At 31.7% G+C, this 21,543-nt stretch overlaps 2 protein-coding genes across 4 annotated transcripts in view; one reads left to right on the forward strand and one right to left on the reverse strand.

Moving 5' to 3' along the window:
* The window catches only part of Wat (worker-enriched antennal transcript), a 142,634-nt gene that overhangs the window by 91,849 nt on the left and 29,242 nt on the right, over positions 1-21,543 (reverse strand). The window lies entirely within an intron of this gene.
* Positions 4,570-21,030, forward strand: LOC145939648 (uncharacterized). Of its 3 annotated transcripts, none has more exons than XM_083044112.1 (12): positions 4,570-4,837; positions 4,996-5,080; positions 7,311-7,465; positions 7,548-7,673; positions 7,917-8,043; positions 15,488-15,665; positions 17,601-17,718; positions 17,846-18,099; positions 18,481-18,759; positions 18,916-19,146; positions 19,396-19,536; positions 19,810-21,030. In XM_083044112.1, the coding sequence occupies exons 4-12, from the start codon at positions 7,567-7,569 to the stop codon at positions 19,947-19,949; spliced, it is 1,575 nt and encodes a 524-aa protein (XP_082900238.1). In that variant the 5' UTR covers positions 4,570-4,837; positions 4,996-5,080; positions 7,311-7,465; positions 7,548-7,566; the 3' UTR covers positions 19,950-21,030. The 3 variants fall into 3 exon arrangements, with proteins under 3 accessions (XP_082900238.1, XP_082900237.1, XP_082900239.1); XM_083044113.1 differs by having other exon boundaries at positions 4,580-4,715; XM_083044111.1 differs by having other exon boundaries at positions 4,570-5,080.

The raw sequence follows: 21,543 nt of genomic DNA on the forward strand, positions 1-21,543 counted from the left end.
TTATACAAATTTTTATATAATTTCCTGTATTAATCGATGGGATTGCTATAGAAATAATAAAATTATAAGATAAATTTTTCATAGTTTAACATTTCATGGTTGCAATAATATAATCGTAAAAGCCTTAAATTAAATCAAATAGATAATGTTACAAATTTACAATTCTATGAGTTTTCCATCGAATGTATTTTTCAGATATTGACTTGATGAACACTCATTAATAATGTCATTATAAAGAAATTTCTACTTCTTGTTTTAATAAAACATCATAGTTGGAAAAAATGAAAGTTAAACTTTGTTAATATATTCGAATTACACAAAACAGGAATCGCGGAATCGCGTTTCAAATAAGTGTTTACTGTCGCAAACGCGATTTTCAAAACCGCGCTCTCTTTCATCAGAATATATTTTTTTTTTAATTTATGTGTGTGACACAACTATGTACAAATATTATTTCAATATTAAAATAATGATTACCATAAATTCTTTCATTATGTATAATTTGATATTAATCCTATTACTAATCCTTAAAAAAAAAAGAAAAGCGTCAGAAACATTACGCTGCAACTTTAATTAAAACTTTCAATATTCCAATATTAAAATTTAATATATTCAACAATTTTTCTTTTACACATCTATACCGTGAAAAATTATCTTCTCTTGATTTCAATATACTTTCAGTTCTTATCTTCATCATAGTCTATTAAAGCAATAAATATAAATATAAATTGATTAATCAGCGAATGTGTGTAATAATTCACAAACTCTAAAAATAAAATTATTTTATCTGTTTATAATTCTCTTAAACATTGCACATATTATTTGATTTCGCAAAAAACATTTTTCAATTTTGATCATTAAGATCAATCCATCCGTGTGTGATTTATTATAAATACACAGTAATCGGGATCTTATTACTTGTAACGAAACTGGTCGGAAGCATAGATATATCATTGCCCCGCAGAAGACGTCAAATAATAAGAGAGTTACGATTTTCTGAGATCTTGTTCTCCTTACTCTGATATTGTTCTCTGCAAATAAAATTTCTGCAATCCGACTACTTTCTATTTCCTGTGTCCAAATCGCAACGTATCTCGCAACGTACGATGCATGAATTGAACGTTTCCCGATCAACGGGCGCATTAAACAACACGACATATTAGCGTAATCGTTACGCAATTCCGTTGTTCCGCGCCATTCTGTCGATTCGCAATCGAAATCTTGTAGAGGCGGTTTCCAATGCAGAATTGCATAAATCCGTCGAAGCGAGTGTCGAAGTCTTTCCCACGCAATAATCCCCGTCGCTTTTGTATCACTCGTAAAACCAATTATATCCGGCTACTCTTTTAAGAGATACTTTTTTAAGAGACACACATCTCCGCAAACAAATCGTTAGCGTTCACGAAGAATTTCTCTCGATATAATTATTTTTAAGTAATCGCCAATTAATGATAATCGATAATGATAATTGATACCGATATATTGTCGGTCGCAATCGGCGCGAAAAGTTGCGCCCTTTTTATACGTGGCTCGTAAAAACGAAAAGTCGAATATAAGAAAAGCAAGTAGATGTTATTTATAATGATTGCTTCTTGCCGCTTGGCGCGGGAGCTCGCTTATTCACTTTAGATACAAGGACGAAAAGTAGTTAAATCGATCTAAATGCCACGGGCGAGTCCGAGTAGTTCTTCTAGGGCGGCCCCGTTTTCTTTCTTCGATTGCTCGTTCCGCCGGCAAATCACCGCGCTTAATTATAATATCGCGTAAAGAGGCTCGACAATTTCGTTCTCTGATAATAACCGATCAATAAAACGAATGCTCGTCAATATGCATAATTGTTCCCGCATTCGTTAGGGGTCAAATGTTATAACTTACAGATAATCAAACATGAAATTAATGGGAGCACTAAACCTAATTTTTTTACAGCATTATATTTTATGTGCGTCGTTTTGTTCAATAAATTAAAAAATTTGTATAAAAATCCGTCCGTTTTTTTTTTTTTTTTGATCGCAAAAGTTAGGATGTTATGGTGCTTTAATCTATATTTACAATCGATCTCGTGTACAAATAGACGATAATAATTCATATGGTCGTTGTATGGCCGCCTCGATGACATGTTTACACAAATTAAAAATATTTCCAACGCAGATGACTGATTCTCCGCGTATTATTGAGCAACAACGCTCCGCGTGATTTCACACAAAATTGCGAAATTAATTAATCGACATGCCGTTGGTGCGCGCGACATCCAGGTAGTTTTATTGTCATTGAAACATTCATATTAATTAATTTCGTTATGCTGTTACGACTGCACGAGAATTCGGTCACAGATTTTGCACAAATATCGTTGAAAAAACAATTGCTGTTTTGCAATTTGCGTATTTATGTGCTATTGCCATTATTAAAAAATATTTATTAACTATGTCGCATAACTTGCAAATTCAAGAATACAGTTTAACAAAACTTAAGAAAATTGGCGATTATTTCTTTCAGATAAACAAGTGTGCGTGTATTATGTAGAAAGCTTGCGCCAAGAAGGAAGTGCATAATAATTTTTACATTACTCAGAAAAGATTACGATCGACAGGCGATTGCTCGGCGAAAAATGTTTCCTTTAGCTAACGGCAAGCTCTTACATGCACTACGTGTGCATGATAAGTAACACATAAATAATATAATTGATATACAATTAGTAGTTCTATACAGTACATCGCAAACTTTTCATCCCAGCGAGATATTTGCATTTTATTCAAAAATAATCTCTTCACAATGTATCTATGTATATATTTTATTATTTCGATAATAAATTCAAGATAAATTATATGAATAAAATATGAACATATGTTGGTAAAATTTATTTAAATTTAATAGATATAAAATGATAGTAATAGTTCTTTCTCTCTTTCTCTCTTAAAAGTTTTATTTATTTTATAAATGCTTTTGAATTATAATATAGATAATAATGTGCTTCGGAATTAATAAGTAGTCTTAATTTTATTCATATTGTTAAATTGTTTCTCCACGCTTTTTTGCGCATCGTATAATCTCCACAATGCATCGCGCAAATAATCAACGATATATAACTTTGAAACAGAATTTACGTCGCACACTTACGTGCGGCTATCTTGCGATTATAAAATGTTTAAGTGTCTGCAATTGCAATAGAATACATAGTAGAATATATGCGTCATCGTATATTAACTAATATTTGAAAATATAAAATAACCAAAAGATAAGTCAAAAAATAAAAAAAAGTACTGCATTTATTTTATATTTTCAGAGCGCCAGACAATATTAATATAATATTTTATATTAATTTACAAGTAAAAAATATTAAATTATAATGTTCATGTAAAAACTTAATCTAGAAATATATCTGTACTTAACAGTGAATTAAATTTATTTTAATAATATCTATAATCTCTTAATATATATTGATAATATCAACAAGCAAAATCATGCCAAGGCTAAGCTAGTCTTTTTTTATTATAAGTAATGAGACTAATTTTTGCGAAACACACAGGCGGCATTAATCGCAAAGGGAGCGTTCCCCCGTAATTACTAATTACTCTATTTAGCGGGATGTTGTACAGCATTACGAGATTAAGCGGTCGATGCTTCGAGCGAGGATCCGACCATAGTACGATCTATTGCGTGTTGCGAGAATAAGAGGGAACACAGTGAATTGCTCTTCCAATCATCTCATTACACGAGTCTGCCTGCTCTCGGCTATTCCGACAGACAACTCTAAACTCCGGCTTTTGCGTATCTATTCTAATTATTTTTTTAACGTGAGCAGCGACATCCGCGACATACCAATGAGAATAGAGCTATTATAAAGTAAGAAAAAAATAAATTACAAAAAAATGTAAGTATTATTAATTTGCAAGTTACGCAAGCGAATGTATATAATGTAACAGCTAACTGTGAAATGAATGTAGACTATAAATTGCAAATGATGCAAGGTAATGTATAATAATAATGCGTTTCTATTTTGCAATAAATGTCGCAAAGTTATTACATTATATATGTTTATAACATATTTAATAATGAATTCACAATTATGGAATAATACAAGTTATCTCATACTGCGTTTGTTGCTTCGTGTTTCGTGATAGATGGAAAGTCTCTTTTTGCTAAGTTGGATATGGCGTAAGAGAAGCCGAGATTTCTGTTTCAGCAGCCTACTTTTTCAAGAACACCGCTTGAACATTTCGTCATTTATCGATTCGCATCTTCATGCTCTCGAACTTGGTGTCGCTTGATCAACCAATCCATCTTTTTATGTATACGCAATATCGATCTCGCGTTCTTTTATTATTGTCATGCTCTGCTGGTGACTTGCAATAGCACTTTGTTGATCGCAATGTCAATGTCTCTGTAGGATATCCTCGTCGTTTTGCCAGCTGAAGTACCAGCATGATGGTACCACACCCTCTCTCTCTCTCTCGCTCTTGCTTCGGGAACTAGGGCCCATACGACCTCTGGCCCCTCTGAACGCGCCCTCTCCTCGAATTCTCGTCATCGTGATCGTCGTCGTAGTCGTCGTGGTCGTAGTTGTCGGAGGGTCGGAGTTCATTGTGCCACAAGTGCATTCCGAGTGCCGGCGACGCCAATTGCTCGTTACGAACCCGGGACCAGTTGCGAATCGCTCTGTGAAAGCGACAGTGACATTTCCCGGAGCGAAGGCTTGGCCCTTGCAATAGTCTCGAGTGGTAAAAACATCATAGGAATACACGTCTGTGTGCGTTCGCAAAATGATACGGCATTCTCGCGAGAATGAAGGGTAGTCCGTAGTTCACATTCGCATCACGAACTCGTTTGAATTTTACGAAAGGTATATGCCGCGAAAATAAAAGTGTCTGCAAGTATTTCTTATTTCTAAAGTATGAGCGATATGGCGACACTTTATCTTTGATAAGTTATTCTGTGTGAGACAAAAGTGAAAAAATTTTTATTTTAAATGACATGTTACATTTTCAATGAAAATTGCAGAGAACATGATAAGCTGAAACTAACGTAGAAGTGATACAACGTTTAAGGAACTACACGGATTAAAATAAAAATTGCAATACTTAAAGTAAGTAAAAAATAAAGACAATTATTTTTTCTATTGTGTGAATTATATTATAATACATTATTCTATATAAATGTGCATTCGTGATAATTTCAATCACATCAATTTTAATGAAGGAAAATTTTAAAATACGTAAACACATTATTATTGTTATAGTAGAGAATGGCAAAAAAATTGCGCATTTCATTAGAGAAAAGAATAATGCAAAACTGAACGACTATTTTCACACAGATAAATGCTGATATTAATCCGCATAGTGACCCGATGCACGTTGAAATAGCAATAATATGATGTATATACGACTATTTCCCTTTTACGAGATCAAACGCAATAAGAACGTATTGCTTCACTTTCTTTATTCCGTAAATTGTTACGAAAAATATATTTTTTATATCAGAGTGCTGCTTAATTGACATAATCGTACCAACTATAATTATATAAGCGTACTCGTAAAAATTCTCGGTGAAACCGCATAATGTAAACGAAAGTAACGTCGACAAAATTAATTTGCATCTACATTTCACCTACATTAATTTTATACATATAAGATAATGCATCCTCGGTCCATTCTTGGTCTAGTCATTTCGGTAAATGTGTAATCGCAGTCGAAATTTTTATTACATTACATTACTATTAGAAGTTTACAATTTATGAGATCTCTAGAATATAGAATATTCAAAATGGCTTTCGAGGCCAAAAAAGTTGACGACCTTTAAATTAATAGAGGAATCAATATCCTTGAAATTTATATCTTAATTACATCAGTTTAAAATATTAATGGCTTCCGTGAGAATTGCAATATATATCTGCCTCGCACTCTTTCTTATTTTGTCAATTCTATAATATGTATAAAAACACAGATACATATTATAAAATATGAAATTAATTATAATATAAAGTATTTTGAAAGATGAAGGACCAGTAGCTAGACTAGTTAATTCAGAATTTATCAGAATTTATTAAACGGAGAAGATTTCTTCTGTATTCAATATAATTATATGCATAAGCTATCGCCAAAATATTTTTTTCTGTAGGAGAAAGAGAGAAATTTGATTAAAATAAATTTGATTGAAATAAATTTGATTGATTTAATTTGAATATTATAAACGTTTAATTTTGAATGACATTATACAGGTAATAAATTAATACATCTAGTAATCAGCTTTCACAGGTATATATCATGCACGATGTTAGAAAACGTATATCTCGATCGAAAGTATCACGATATTTCTTTTGAATTACTAAAACTGTGACTTTCGTAATATTTCTGAATAAGAAATTAAATTCTCACGACTAAAGCAGCTGGTCGACGCGTTTGAATTAACGACGACATCATGTCAACTTCTTGTTCACATCACGCCGAGTTATGATAGCAGAAAAAAGTTGTGCTATATGCCACATGTGAAATTTTAAGCTCCTGTGTGATTCCTATTAATAATAGTTAATCGAATTAACATATCGTAGCGGTTATTTTAATCAACTAATTAGCAATATTTTTTTCGCAATATTTTTACAAATGAATACGTCTCTAAAATTAACAATTAGATATTACAAATAACAACAAAAAATAATTATACATATATATATATATTCTCTTATAATATTTATAAATATATTAGATCAATTATTTTTCACAATAAAGAATATAAATAATAACATTGCAAAACACCGGTTTAATTTATAATAATATCAAATAGATAATGATTATATAATAGAGAAAATTTATATAACCGATTAAATTATCGCGAAAATTATCACAAAATTTGCTCTGTTCGAAATATTCTCTCTCATATGAATATCGATTTCTCCTATTTAGTGGTTCATTCTCTGTCATGCAATATTCTGCATTATCCTTGTTACGCTTTGACATTGACTTGATGTATATTCAATATTATATGTCACACTTGTACCAAACCATGATCGACCAATTAGAGTCACAGTTAATACTTCCTCTCAAAGAGGATCTTTTTGGAGGGGACATTTGTAATATAACCATTTCCGCCCATTTCCTGTACGAATGTCTAACAGTTATCATTACGATAATATAGTCTCTTCCCCCAATAAATTATTATATATAATTGATAGTTATATATTATTATATATATGTATATATTTGATTTGCACACACACACACACACACACAGATTAATTTATATTATATATTCCTCTTCTTACTTTACATTATACATATATGTCGATAATAACAAGATACCTACTTTCTATTCGGTAACAGTTTTTCTTCCATCTGACTAATGATATACGAGAAGATGGAAGCGTCACTTTTACTCAAACAACACCAACGACTACCAGGGTTTTTTCGATGTAGGTTATTCTGAAGAAATCGTGTTTGAAACACGAAGCTCAAATACTTTTGTCATACTAACACTAGTAAGTATATTTAGAAAAATATTGTTCAAAATATGTTCATACAGATTGTAGAAAAGAAATATTTAAAAAGTGCATTTTCTAGATCCCGTAATTGCATTGAAATGAATCTCTCGGAGATCTCGTGGATCTTCTTTTTGATCATGGTTTTTGAGACGGTGACCCTTTCCAACTCATTAACCGGGGATCACGTGTGCTCAAGAATAGAAAAGTTAGTGGCCCACAAAATACGATTAAATATAAGTGCGATAATTTTAATTATCGATGATATTATAGAATCTATTTGATGTATATTTTCAAAGAGAGACCTTCACCTAAAAGCCTTGACAATGTAGCCGGCATGCGTAATACACATATCATTATTATGCGCGTACCTTGCCGTCGCTGCATACCGCTATAAGCTCGATAAGGGACTTGCGGGACTAGTCGATAGCTAATTGATCGTACATTACAGTTATACGGTTACGTCATACGAGACTTATACCGAGCCGGTCGTAGTCAACACGTTCACTTGGTGTTTACAAATTCCTCCAAGATGTCCCAAGACGCGGACCGAGCTACGACAACGATATCGTATAAAGGTGAGTTCTAATTTTGTTGCTAATTTTAATTTTGTGATTTAGAAAATATCAGTTCCAACATTTGGCAAGCTACACAATACTCTATCAATAATTTTTTACATCCATATATAAATCAATTATTATGTCAATTTCAATAATTTTCTTACGAACCAACATACGTTATTCAGAAGCATCGCTAGCATAATTAACTCTGTCATAAACTTATTTATTTAAAAATTTTTTTTTCTCAATTTATTTAATGGTATATCTTAACTTGGGTATATTAAAAAAGTTAGAAGAAAATTAGAAATTTTATTAGTAACAAAGAAGCTGATATTTGTAGAGTCAAGAGAGCGCCTGATTTTTCCGACAATAAAATACGAATTCACGCTTAATGCAAATATCTACGCACACAATCTGATCTAATTTTACCCTTCATCGTCAGTGAATTCTATGATGATCATAATTCATAAATTTCGTAAGCTCTTGCTACGCTATGGCTCATGAAAAAGAGTCATTTTCCCAGGCTGTTCAAAGGGGATAGGAAAATATACTGATCTTACACAACAAAAGAGTTCATCGTAAGATCGGTTTCGCAGAAATTTTTAGCGTACAACGAGGCGAGAAAGTGTTGCTCCATAAAAGAAAATTAACATTGTTTTTATAATTTGATGAGAAATTTATCAAATTATATGACAAATTTATTCTTCACTATAAAATCTCGATAGCTTAAAATTTCCATGCGTCAAATATAAAGACGTGACGCGTGCAGTAAAGAAATAGCGTCGAAATTTAAAATTATCGAAAGAACGAACACATACTCGCTAAACAATAGATCTATAATTTATTCTAATGACGGCGATTGCGTCGCAATAGAAGTTACATAAGCTCTCATTTCCACTTCTCGTTAGGGAAAAGTGTCGTTCCCCAAGCAGCGCGAATGGAAAACGATCGGCCTGCAAACACGGCGAAATACTTCGCGTGGCGGTAAATTCACCTATGCGGTAAATCGTGTAACGCCCCATATATACACAATGCAACACAAAAACAACCTGCCTATTCTCTTCCGCTTTTACATTCTTGCGCTCTTCGTCTTTCTCTCGTATCGCACGCATGTCCTTGTTTTACGTCCGTCTCGCTCTCGCTGCCGCGAGTCCGAGTTTATTGCGGGGAAAGTCTGTATTAACAGCGGCGGTCTGATTAAGTAAATATAAATAAAAAGAAGGTAAAAATACACATACAGGGTGTTACAAAAGCATCGGATTTGCTTAGCACCATGCGATAGAGAATGAAAATCTAAGAAGATTTTTCCTCAATGAAAATGTCGAGGCATCAATAATTTTCGAGTTATAAGTGATTGAAAATGAAGGGCTTTTCGCAAAATAAACTTTATGGAATTAAAATATTAACAAAACTGCATTCTTTAGTTAATTTCAGGTCGAGTTTAATTGAATAGAATTTTAATTTAAGGCTTACAATTAGTTACTAAGATATATGATGGCAAAAATTGGGAACTTGCAAAAAATGATGACCTCCCTCGACATTTTCGTTGAGGAAAAATCTTCTTAGATTTTCATTCTCTATCGCATGGTGCTAAGCAAATCCGATGCTTTTGTAACACCCTGTATATGTGTGAGCGCCGGAATGAGATCGAGAGGCAGAGAGGGAAGGGACGAGTTGCAGCTATAATTACGCTCTGTGAAATGCGGAATTAACGAATCGCGCCGAAAGAAGGAGGAACCTGTCCTGTCTCTGGGATTACGAAACGATCCAGAAGCGGGCCATTAGAGCTGAAAAGGATTTCGCACGACTTTGCGCGGCACCTCGAGAAAGGAAACGCCGGAAGTCGACAATTTTGCGAAACATTTAACTCGACACATCGCAGGTAGATGCAGATATATATATCTTCGATTTTCACGCGATAATAACAGACAGTTTCTCGAAAAGTATACGTAATAAAGGAGAAAAGGATGTATATATTTTTCGCGCAATAACATTTTTCCAAAGAATACGCATCTAATCGCGTGATAAATAGGAAGATAATCATATAAACGGTATACGAGAAATTACATTTACACAGATAGATTGTATCTCGCGGAGGATGCAATGCAAGTACACGTTCAACGATCAGGCCTGCTTATAATTTAACGAGAGATCGACATCGAACCCTGATATCGCTTCAATTAAGGCACGAATTACCGAGGCGCGGACGCGTAATAATAATGCCGATGTGAAATCTCGCGTTAATTTACACTGCTTGTGCATTCGATAATATGCCGCACGAAAGTGAGTGTGACGTTTAACGATGATAAGATGTAACGTGCAAACAAAGTTGCAGTAAATAATTTAACATAATTGATGTGTAAAAAATATCACGTGTCATCGCAAACTGGCCATGTTTCCTACGTTTCAGAATTAATAGCAGATAAGATTCTCATAAAAATATAACTTTAATAAATTTAAATGTCAAGTGTTTGGAAAAGTCATACACATCTCTTGTGTCAAATGTGTTACGCTCATTTTCCTGAAGGGAATACACATACAATATTGTCACTCTCTTTTGGCTATCTGTAGTATAAAAATATTTAATCTAAGTAATAAACCAAAGACTTCATTTTTAAGAAACAGATTGAAATACAGAATCACACAAATCCGTAATTTTTACATAAATTAAATAGATAAATTTATATAAATATTCAAAATCAAGTTAAAAAGTGTATATAAAATAACATTGAGAGAGAGAGATATTTTTGAATTTATCCTTGGAATCTTTGAAACTTATTTAAATAGATTTAAATAGATTTAAATAGATTTTTTTTATTGTAATAGTATAGTAACTTATTATATTAAACTAAATTGAATACGAAGAACCATACTTAAGAATCTCAATTAAACTTAATTTATTTTGCAACTTAGCATTGAAAGTCGTAAAGTTATACAGGAGAAACTCGCGCTTTCTCACAGGATTCTATATTTGTGGGTCGAACAAATCAGCCGTCTGCCAATTAGATTAACGAGGCTCCGCCCGGCTTTAAAAATTTGTGCGCATTTGAGGATTCGTGATTCGAAGAATTAACCGGAAGTGAAATGATCTTGCTCGTTTGAACATTTCGTAATCGGCATGTCGTACCACTGTGTGTATAACATCAAAGCCGAAAGAGAATGATCAAACCTAAAATGGAAAATACCGTGCGAGACATTCCCGCGCTAAAAACACGCGCATACAAAATAAGATAATGCAAAACAGGATTTACGTATATGTACGTGAGATATTTGCGCGTTGCTTATTACGTGGACAATGGATTTATTTCATGCAGTTTATGAGAAAAAAAGGATATTTCGTCGTTATGTCGATATAGTGTGTCATGCACATTGCTATAATTAGCGTGTTGTTTCGAAAGTTGCATCTTTTTTTTCTTGAAGCGCGTGGTGCTTATTTCTATATAAAAATATTAAAAAACGATCTATATATAAAAAATTACAGTGCGTTTAATATACATTTAATGAAGTAAGCATTTAGTAAACTAATACGCGGACTACTGAAAAATTTTAAAAATAGATGATCATACATTTAATAAATATATGATCATACATTTAATAAATATATGTTGAATATATAATTAGCAAAATTATAAATAAATTATTTCGTACGCAAAGAGGAAATAATTTCCTTTGTTATAAAAAATTACAGTGCGTTTAATATACATTTAATGAAGTAAGCATTTAGTAAACTAATACGCGGACTACTGAAAAATTTTAAAAATAGATGATCATACATTTAATAAATATATGATCATACATTTAATAAATATATGTTGAATATATAATTAGCAAAATTATAAATAAATTATTTCGTACGCAAAGAGGAAATAATTTCCTTTGTTATAGCATTGTAAAAGTTTTTAAAATTAATATCTATATATCTTTGCTCCACTTAATAAAAATTAAAAAGAAATATAAATGTAGTGTAAAAGTCCTACATTATAGAATTAGGTAATCAACTAAAACTTGCTTGATCACTTCCGCTTTCACTCAAGAAATGTCTAAAAAATTATTTGCGTAATGTGCACATAATCAACAAAACGTGCTAATCTTAAAAATAATTAATTTCAATTTATAGAGAATTAAATGAAATGCACAAATAATATTAATTATATTATTTACTTTTAGAACTTTGCAGAGTATCCGTCTCGCGTCATTGTCCTAATTTATATGCGTTTATATATATGATGGAATTACACACACGAAATTATACGCAACAGCTTTCATTGGAATTTTGCCAATCCAATACTTATCGCGTAACTATGAATCGATTCATTGAATCACATGTTCTTTATGATTTCGCCATACAATCGAAGGTTTCGATTTATTAGCATACTATCGAAACAATCGACCAGGTGTTACACCGTCATCGTGTAAGGCATAGATTATGTATGAGAAGCGATGTAATTGAGAACGCGCAATGCTTATGTAAATAAAAAACGGGATTTTAACGACAGTGCGAATCCGAGCAGATGCTTTGTGTGAAGGCAACTTGTTTGTCGTTGTTTCGCTAATTATCGGGTGTGTTCTTGTATATAAGTTAATAAACGTGCGAGCCTTGTAACATAAACTTGTAACATTATTGCGAAGACGCTGGAGCAACATCGCGAGCGTGAAGAATTTTTTTTAATTTGAAAAAAATAAGCAACTGTATCGCACGAGTTACGGACGAATATTATTAGTCGGGAATAAAACCAGGAATCATGAAAATAATGCGCTAATAATTATCGATTATAGCTGCAATGTCGCCTAACAGTTGAATTAAAACAGGAATGTTCGATAAAAAATGCGAGTAAAATAATATAATGAGCGAAAATTACCGTTGGACAAGTCGAGGTCACTTGGCGTTTTCTAATATGCTAGAAAACGTCTGAATTACCCAACTTTTGAGTAATAACGTACGAGCATTAGACATTTATGGACAAGACTCTCAATCTACTGTATATATATAAATCGGATAATATAGTACCAAACTTTTATATCTGCGTTAATCTATAATGTTCAATAAATTCAAAATTTTGATTTTTTTGCCTAAGCTAAAAGTTATATAATATATAATTTTTAATTATAAAATATTTGTATATGATTTATAATAATTATAAAGTATAATTGTGATTCAATATGTTTTATGTTATATATATCAACCAAGGCACACCTTCATTTCATAATTATATAGAAAGTAATTAAAATAAAATATATCATAAAAGTAAAAGATAAATTTCATAATTACGGCACACTAATTAATTCCAAAAAGACACCTTTATTACGAAATTTTATAAACTGCACATTCTGCGAGGAAAAATATTATCGAATAAAATCGTAAATGCTATTGAAATGCTATCAGATATCGCTAGATATCAAAAATCGATAAAGTTGATAAAAAAGCGCCCCATAAACTGTATCATTATTTAGCCCAGCGCAATATTGTAATTAATAACTTTCTTTTTTTGTTAAGAGAGTTATGCATGCAGAAGGTTTGCTCTGCGAATTAATCATGTCAGTTACGGCATTTAGTGAGAACAAGAAAACTTTTACGTCAGTTTCCAGTCTAGCATCTAGTAAGAGAGAGCTCTCTCTCTCTCTCTCTCTCTCTCTCTCTTGCTCTCTCTCTAAAGATTGGTGACTTTAAATGATTTATGAGGAGAGGTGAAACATGTTCATCGATTATAACCTAATGGATACAGCTAAAATTTTATATATATAAATTATTTAGTGTTGAATATTAAGTTTTTATATTAAGTCAACAGATTTTTAAAAAAACATTTTTTTATATCAATGCTTTGTAATAAAAAATTATTTGTAAGCGTCAGCTCTCTTTTTACACATTTTAAATTTGTGGAATTGAGCTTTTAAACAATTACATTTAAAATCATAGTTCTATCAAAGTAATCTTTTTTATTAAAAAGAAATATTTTAATTAAGAAGAATTTTTATATTCGATGCTTCATTAATTTTTTAAATTTATATCATTGCATTGATTTATATGTGACTAATTGTGTTATATAATTATATTCCATATTTTATTTCTACATAAGTATTTCTAGAAAAATCCATCTCTACATTGTTTGAAAAATTCTCAAATGAAAAAAATAACACAAATTTGGGAACATCATGTATATGTCAAGATATTAAAAAACCTCTTAAAAGATCGTAGTGAAAGTGAAAGAAAGTGTTCAAACTCTTCACGAGGCACACACCTCAATAAATTTGCATATAATTCAGTTTATAACGGAGACCTTGTTCGTGCTTCTAAAAGTATGCTATGAAATCATTATTTCACTGACAGCGTGTCGAATGTCCAGTTAAAAAATTGGATCGCGTAAAATCTGCATAATAATACGTATTAAAGGTGCGCTGCCCGTTTTGCGAACAAAACATCATCCGTAATTAAGTAAAAGGGGAGAATGTAACGCGATCGTTCGGTCTGCTGCAATGTTCCAGGCGAATTTCACGCAATGCGATTGCCTGTCGGCCGCGGAAGCGGTGAACGGCAGCGAAATGTAATAACGTTTGCATATAGAAAAGAGAAAAAATGACGGTCTTAATTCAACGCCTAATTTATGAACGCCGGTTTTCACGTCTCCTTTTACGTCAGAGAGGATTTATTTTCAAGTCTTCACTTCTCAATGAGCACAAATCACGTAATAGCATTCTTGGGAAATAATGCCAAATTATTATATTGTATATTTAGGGTCTCTCAAAATAAAAGTTTAAAACTTGTAAAAAAATATATGTGACAGCAGAATATTATATATAACATATATTATATAAAGTCTTACACGTGCCATGTGTAACTGTAAATAAAAAAGTAATTTATCGTTTGTAATAAATTATTAGAATTATATAAACATCGAAATTTTTTTAACCATTATCTTTTCAATTTATATTTTTGCATACATTTATTCCTTATTTATTATCATATCTTTTTGTCATATTTTTACGTGTTATTACGAATGAATTTATTATGCAAAGAGGTACTCTTTTGCGCGCGCGTATGTTCTTCATCTTGTTCCTTGTAATCCCCCTTCATTTCTCATCGCGTGCGCTCTCTGCATTCCACGCCACATTCTCACTTTTACTCTCACTAATGATCGGAATCTCATGCTTTAGAGAGTGAAATAACGATCGTCTTATCTCCGGAATTCTTTCTTGAAATTGGAATCATCGATGAAATCGCGCGTATTTTCGAAACAAAAAATAAAACGAGATACCTATAGCATTTAATAATAATGCATTTAAAAAAAATTATCTCATAATTCAATCGAATTATTAATGTGCGACAATAAAAATGCCAAAAATTTATCAGTAAATGTTAATAATTCTTGATAACAAGCGTACTTTAAAATAAAAATTAAATTTTAAAGTGTTCTTTTAACGTTGCAATTATTTCAATTAAAATATAAGCACGAAATATGTATTACAGGTTGAAGAGAAATCGAAAACTGTAAAAGAATGCTGCGAAGGATACAAAATGTCTCACAACGATGCAGAAACGAATGCGACGTGTTTACCATTTTGCGAAAAATGTCTAGCGGGCGTATGCATCGCCCCGAATAAATGTCAATGCGATCCTGGATATTATGGAGATGACTGCGCTCATGGTAAGTCAAAATATAATATTCTCTTTTTTTTATAAGATATAATCTTGAATTTGGTAATTTATTATATCGACCGTATAAATTGTAATTTTTGCATTTAAAACACTTAAAATATATGTATTTTAAGATTTTCTTAATATATAGCTACTATATTTTAAGATATATTTTATAGCGTGAATGTGATATGTTTTAATTATCATAATTATATATTTTCTGCTTTCTGTGTAATGCATTTCCAAAAAGATTACAAGATACGATAAAAAATTAAAGAATAAAATTTTTTTTCCCTATTGTATTTTCAAGTCTCATTGCATCTCTCTTTTACATGATTCTTATTATTGAGCAATTTTAAATTTACTTTTTTAATTTAAGAAAATTTATTAAATGCCTCACATTAATATATAGTAGTTATATATTAAGTTTCTATTGTTCAATATACATGATTACTAAAAGCAGCACTAGTTTTATCTGTAACATCATTCTCAATATCAATATGAGAGCGATTTATTTAGATGATATCTAAAAAAAAAAATAGCGAAGGTATTTTAAAAGATCGTTGAAGCATCATCCTTTGTCGATGATACTTGCCACATCTATTTATCGAAACGGAATAATGTCTACAGTGCTAATTAGATGCTAATAAATCGCTGTGACATTTAAAAAGATATATGTAAACTAAGGCAATAAACAGCTATAAATATACATATAAAATCGCGCGAAATAAACCTTGAAAAAACTGAATAATTAATGAACTCACTGCTAATTTTCAAGGTCCGTGTGATGATTTATAAAAATTCAATGACAATTTCGAAATAATTCCCACTCGAAAAAAAGCATTTGAGACTAAAACAATAAATGATGCGTTACTCGATTGTGAAACGGAACTGAGAGTGAATAAATCCGAAACGGATAAGTACAAAACGCAACGAGAAATTTCACGCTCTATGAAACGAACTGACCTTCCATGATCAAAAGAACGTGCATGTAAAACATGTGATGTTTTCAGAAATAAATAGTATTTTCACACAAATCATAATAATAAGTATGCATTATTTTCACAGCTCGTTAAACTAACGTTATATTACACATCGTTGCAATAATGAAAATTATTGTAAAACAAAGATGTCAATCTATTATTCTAAAGCAATAGAATACATAAAAAGAAAATTTTTAAAGTAATATTTGCTTTTTCACACATTATCAACTTCAATCAATTCTTTCCGCTATTTCTATAATATTTATTAATATTTATTATAATCTTATACTTTTTGTAATATATATATATATATATATATATATATATATATATATATATATTCGAATTTATCGAAATTATTTTATATTTCTTTATTGAAGGGGAACCCATATTAGGGTTAATGATAAAATTACAGATTTATCGCGTTATCAAACAAGCAAAAGTTGCATGCAACTGTTGCGTCAATACAATCGGGGACTTCGAAAGTTGCGGAAGCCCGGAAGTTACGAAGCCGCTACTTTCCCATGAACACTCGAGAAGGTCGTGGGCGGCAAAGAGTTGATCAGATACAACGTCCGATATCATATAATCGTGACGTCAATGCTTTATAAAAGACATATTCTCAATGATAATCTCATTCATCTTAAAAATATCTCCTAGATACATTTTATATCTGCATTTCGAAAGACTTATTAGACTCGGCAATTACATTAAATTATTTGTGTTTACATGGAAATTATAGCATTAAGCGTAATATATTAATATATTACACAAAAATATAAAAATTGTAGTTCAAAATATATATAAAATATATTGATATTGTAATTTTATATGTAAGCTATTTTTGCGAAGATAGTACAAATAGATATTAATAGAATAAATATATTAGACATTGCTTCTCTCTCTTAAATATTAAAGCGTTGTATATTTATAAAATTTCGAATATTAATTTCATCTTGCAGAATGCCCGATAGGATTATGGGGTCTGTACTGTATGGAAATATGCAATTGCGGTAAAAATGCCATCTGCAATCCTATAAATGGCGCTTGTAAATGTTCTCCGGGATTGCAAGGACCACAGTAAGCGATTAAAAAAAAATTCATAACATAAACAAAAGCTTTTGCCAAAAAATTAAAGCATCATAATATTCAAAATATCAATATATTAAAATTAAATTGTGTTGTAAAAGTAATCACTTTTTTGCAGATGTCAAGAGCATTGCGCAATCGGCCAGTGGGGCCCAGATTGTGCAAATAAATGCACGTGTCAAAACCGAGACAATAACTGCGATGCCGTAACCGGAAGATGCAGGAACGGCGACGCCTCTTTAGACAAACAAACGTCACCCGCTTATTTGCCGAGTTCTACTACTGAACGCATACAAACACCCAGAATTGGCAACCTGGAGTACACAGAAGTTGTCTCGACACCGATTGAGACTACCGAGCGCCATACAGAAGGTGAAATAATACGTTTACCGAAGAAAGCATTTGTGTACATGTTGCGTTAATTGTTTGCCCAAAGACGTAGAAATGGCTCTTCAGGTTCTTAAGCGTGAGAGCCAGCTACGCAGGGATAGCAAGACAAAATTAATTAGTCAAAGAGCTAGCATCACAACTGAATTATATATGTATATTTCTTACTCTCCTTACGCGACGTGAAAAAATTATTTGTTATTAATGTTTACGCATTTTTTAACACGCTGCCGTGATTAACAGCAGCATCTTTTTTCACGTAAACGATAGTCTTTCAGTTTAATAATTTAATAATTAACTAATAATATAGATTAAAAATATTATATAATATGTTATAATATTTATATAATATTTTTTTATCTGCAGATATTAATAACAATTGGAATGATACAAATTACATTGCGGAAACAACAAGTCCGACAACAGCTTCGATTGCGATTCCTCCGACAACAAAGGAGACGCGAATAAAGAATCTTTCGACCACTGCTCGACCTGTAATCGTATTAGTCTCTGTTCCCGAACGCAGAAGGAACGTCGATAATGATAGGCAAAAGTTTGCAACGAAGGACGCGTTTTTCAGACACGTGCAAAATGATGAAAGTATCGACGTGCCAAATATCGATTATGTAAAAACCGTTCATAAAGGTATTATTTCCAGAGATATTTGGAAAAAATATATAAATATATAATTAGCCCGCTACCCTTTGCTTGTGATATAAAAATATCTTCATATTTTTTTTCACGCGCCTGCATTCGATATTACACTGTTGTGAAACAAAAGTATTTTTATTGCCGCGACAGATGACATTCAGACATCTACGCCGATTTCATTGGACATCGCTCTAATTGTCGTGGCTGCGATCGTCTCTCTCGGTCTGACTTCGCTTGCGGTGGTTATGGTTTTTCACATGCGTTCCAAGCTGTTTGAGACCGTTCGTCTTGCTATCTACGACGACGAGAAGACCAAAAGTCAAGAACACGAAAGCGTGAACAGCGGTAGACTGTCCACAGTAGTGAATGCTAGCCTGCCTCGTGAGTATCGAGCATTACATTCACTTGATGCAACGTTCTCTTCTTGCTTCTGAATTGTTAGTGAAATCCGTGTGTCCTTGACCCTGATGCGGTCTAGCCACGTAACGACCATGACGATAATCTTGGCCGTCATAACTAGCGAAGAAGCTATAATCGGACGTGCGATATCATCTAAATCCTTTGCACGATCGCTAATCAGATCTCTTGTACTAACGCGTATGTATATCTGCGATTTTGTTACGATTTTAGCACCTCCGATTTGTGTGAATCCCATATTTGCTACTAGTGCGGAACCGGAAACTATTTTCACCGTCGACGGCATTGAGTCCTTGAATACTTATGCTAATGGCGCCGCTACAATAGGTCTGCGAATTTCCGGTAATCTTCGCGGTAAGTTTCCCCATTTTCTTTTTAAATTTACTATATAAAAATAACACAGTAACAACATAATAATTACAAAAAGAAAATTAGCCTTCATTAAATTAGTAAAAAGATTTAATAAATAGTAGTTAATGATAGTTAATAATTCTATATATAGTTTTATTCTCGTGAAATTGTAATTATGATATAATTATTATTTTAATAAAAAGGCTAAACTATACAATTTTAATTTATCTATACAATTCTTAAAATATTCAACTTATGTGTTACTGTGAATCCTAGATCTGTTACAAGATGGCCATTACGATCGACCATCGGCAACTCTGATACGTCTGCAAACAAACTTTGACCATAACACGGAGCATGTATACGATGAAATACCTTTACAAACTACTCCATTATCCAACAACCAGGATGTGTGATGACACTATTCACTACATTTCATGGTCAAGTCCACCTGTCATTAATAATGCAATAACGTCATAAGAAAAAAAAACATGAAGCATTTTTAGACGAAATGCAATCTGTCATGAACAAATAATCGATGAAAAATCAATCGTTCGATCCTATTGAAAAATCCTATTGCGCGATCCTATTGCGCGAATACTGGTTTCCGACCTTACGCACATTAAACGCGCTTGAAGGCTGAACGTGACTATAATTGAGATAAGCAGAAAAACAAGTCATTTAAGCATCGTACTGTCAATGACCGCCGATAGAATTTAACCAGTGGAGTGTGCAACTTTCTGAATCAACTATTTCAACGGGATGACGTCAAACCGAGGGAGAGAGAATGCACTAGATTATGATTGCGCGCGAATGCACAATTAGGTGGAAAGCGCGAAATAATAATCCTGTGTAACAAGCAAGAAAATACAGCGTGCCGACATACCATCATTATCCAGATGATATTAAACATTTGTATAGTCTCGATGCGGAATTATCTGCTTACGAATAAACAGATGCGAAAAATGTCTGATAAATCTGGCAATTTTACTCACAATGAGTATGAGCGTAATTTACTTGCGATTACGTTGTTTATAAATTATAAATTATGTTGTGTAAATTAATTAATTATTGTTTACTCCAGTTAATATTACGAGCGATTCTTTTACATTAAATATCGTCGCATTGCACAAAACAAAGTACTTTTTTTTTCTTAAATTTAAGAATATTACAAATTTTTCATTACATTATTAACAACGTTATTATCAATTTTTTATAAATTAATAATTACTTCGTATTAATCTCGTTCTAAAAAAGTAGCATTTTTGCGCGATAACATCCTGTATTTCATGTTAATAAGATGACGCGTTTCCGAGTTATATCAATAGTGATATGTAAGTGATAATTTAATGATATAATTTAATGATATAAATGCTTAAGAGGAAGTACACTTAATAATATTTCTGTGTTAAAATAAAACCAAAGAATTAAAATCCTACATTAAATCGACGCAATGTATGTACTATGGTATCGTAGAAAAATATAATGTTCATATATTTCCATACAAGTTTAAAGAAACTTTTAATAATTATGTATAATAAATTAAATTAAATAAATTATATAGTTAAATATACACACATTTTATATATAACCCCTCTTGAATTTTTTAATTATTATTTTTTTCATGTTATTATTTTGTAAAATGTCAATTAATTAATTTATTGTAGCTTTGTATGCGGAGATATTTTTGTAAGAAAATGATAATCACCGAAAGGATTAATTAATATTAAATTATACGTTATTTATGTTGAAAATAATATTTACCTCCATATAAAAAAAAATAATTTTTATGGAAAGAGAAAAAAAACCTCTTTATATCATGAAATAATCTGATCTTTTCAGAGAAATACAGATACATTCTGCAATAAATAGTTATACTCGTTTCAAGGAATTGTTATCTGTAGTCAGCATTAACTTATCATAATTAAATAAACATATGCTGTGCACATTTATCGCATTTAACATATTCTTGCGCTGTTTTATTATCGCCCTAATTCGCTCATGCATTCA

This window comes from Prenolepis imparis, unplaced genomic scaffold, assembly GCF_030444845.1.
Source record: "Prenolepis imparis isolate NDT839.2.m4 unplaced genomic scaffold, iyPreImpa1.0 SCAF_8, whole genome shotgun sequence".
NCBI classification, from domain to species: Eukaryota; Metazoa; Arthropoda; class Insecta; order Hymenoptera; family Formicidae; genus Prenolepis; species Prenolepis imparis.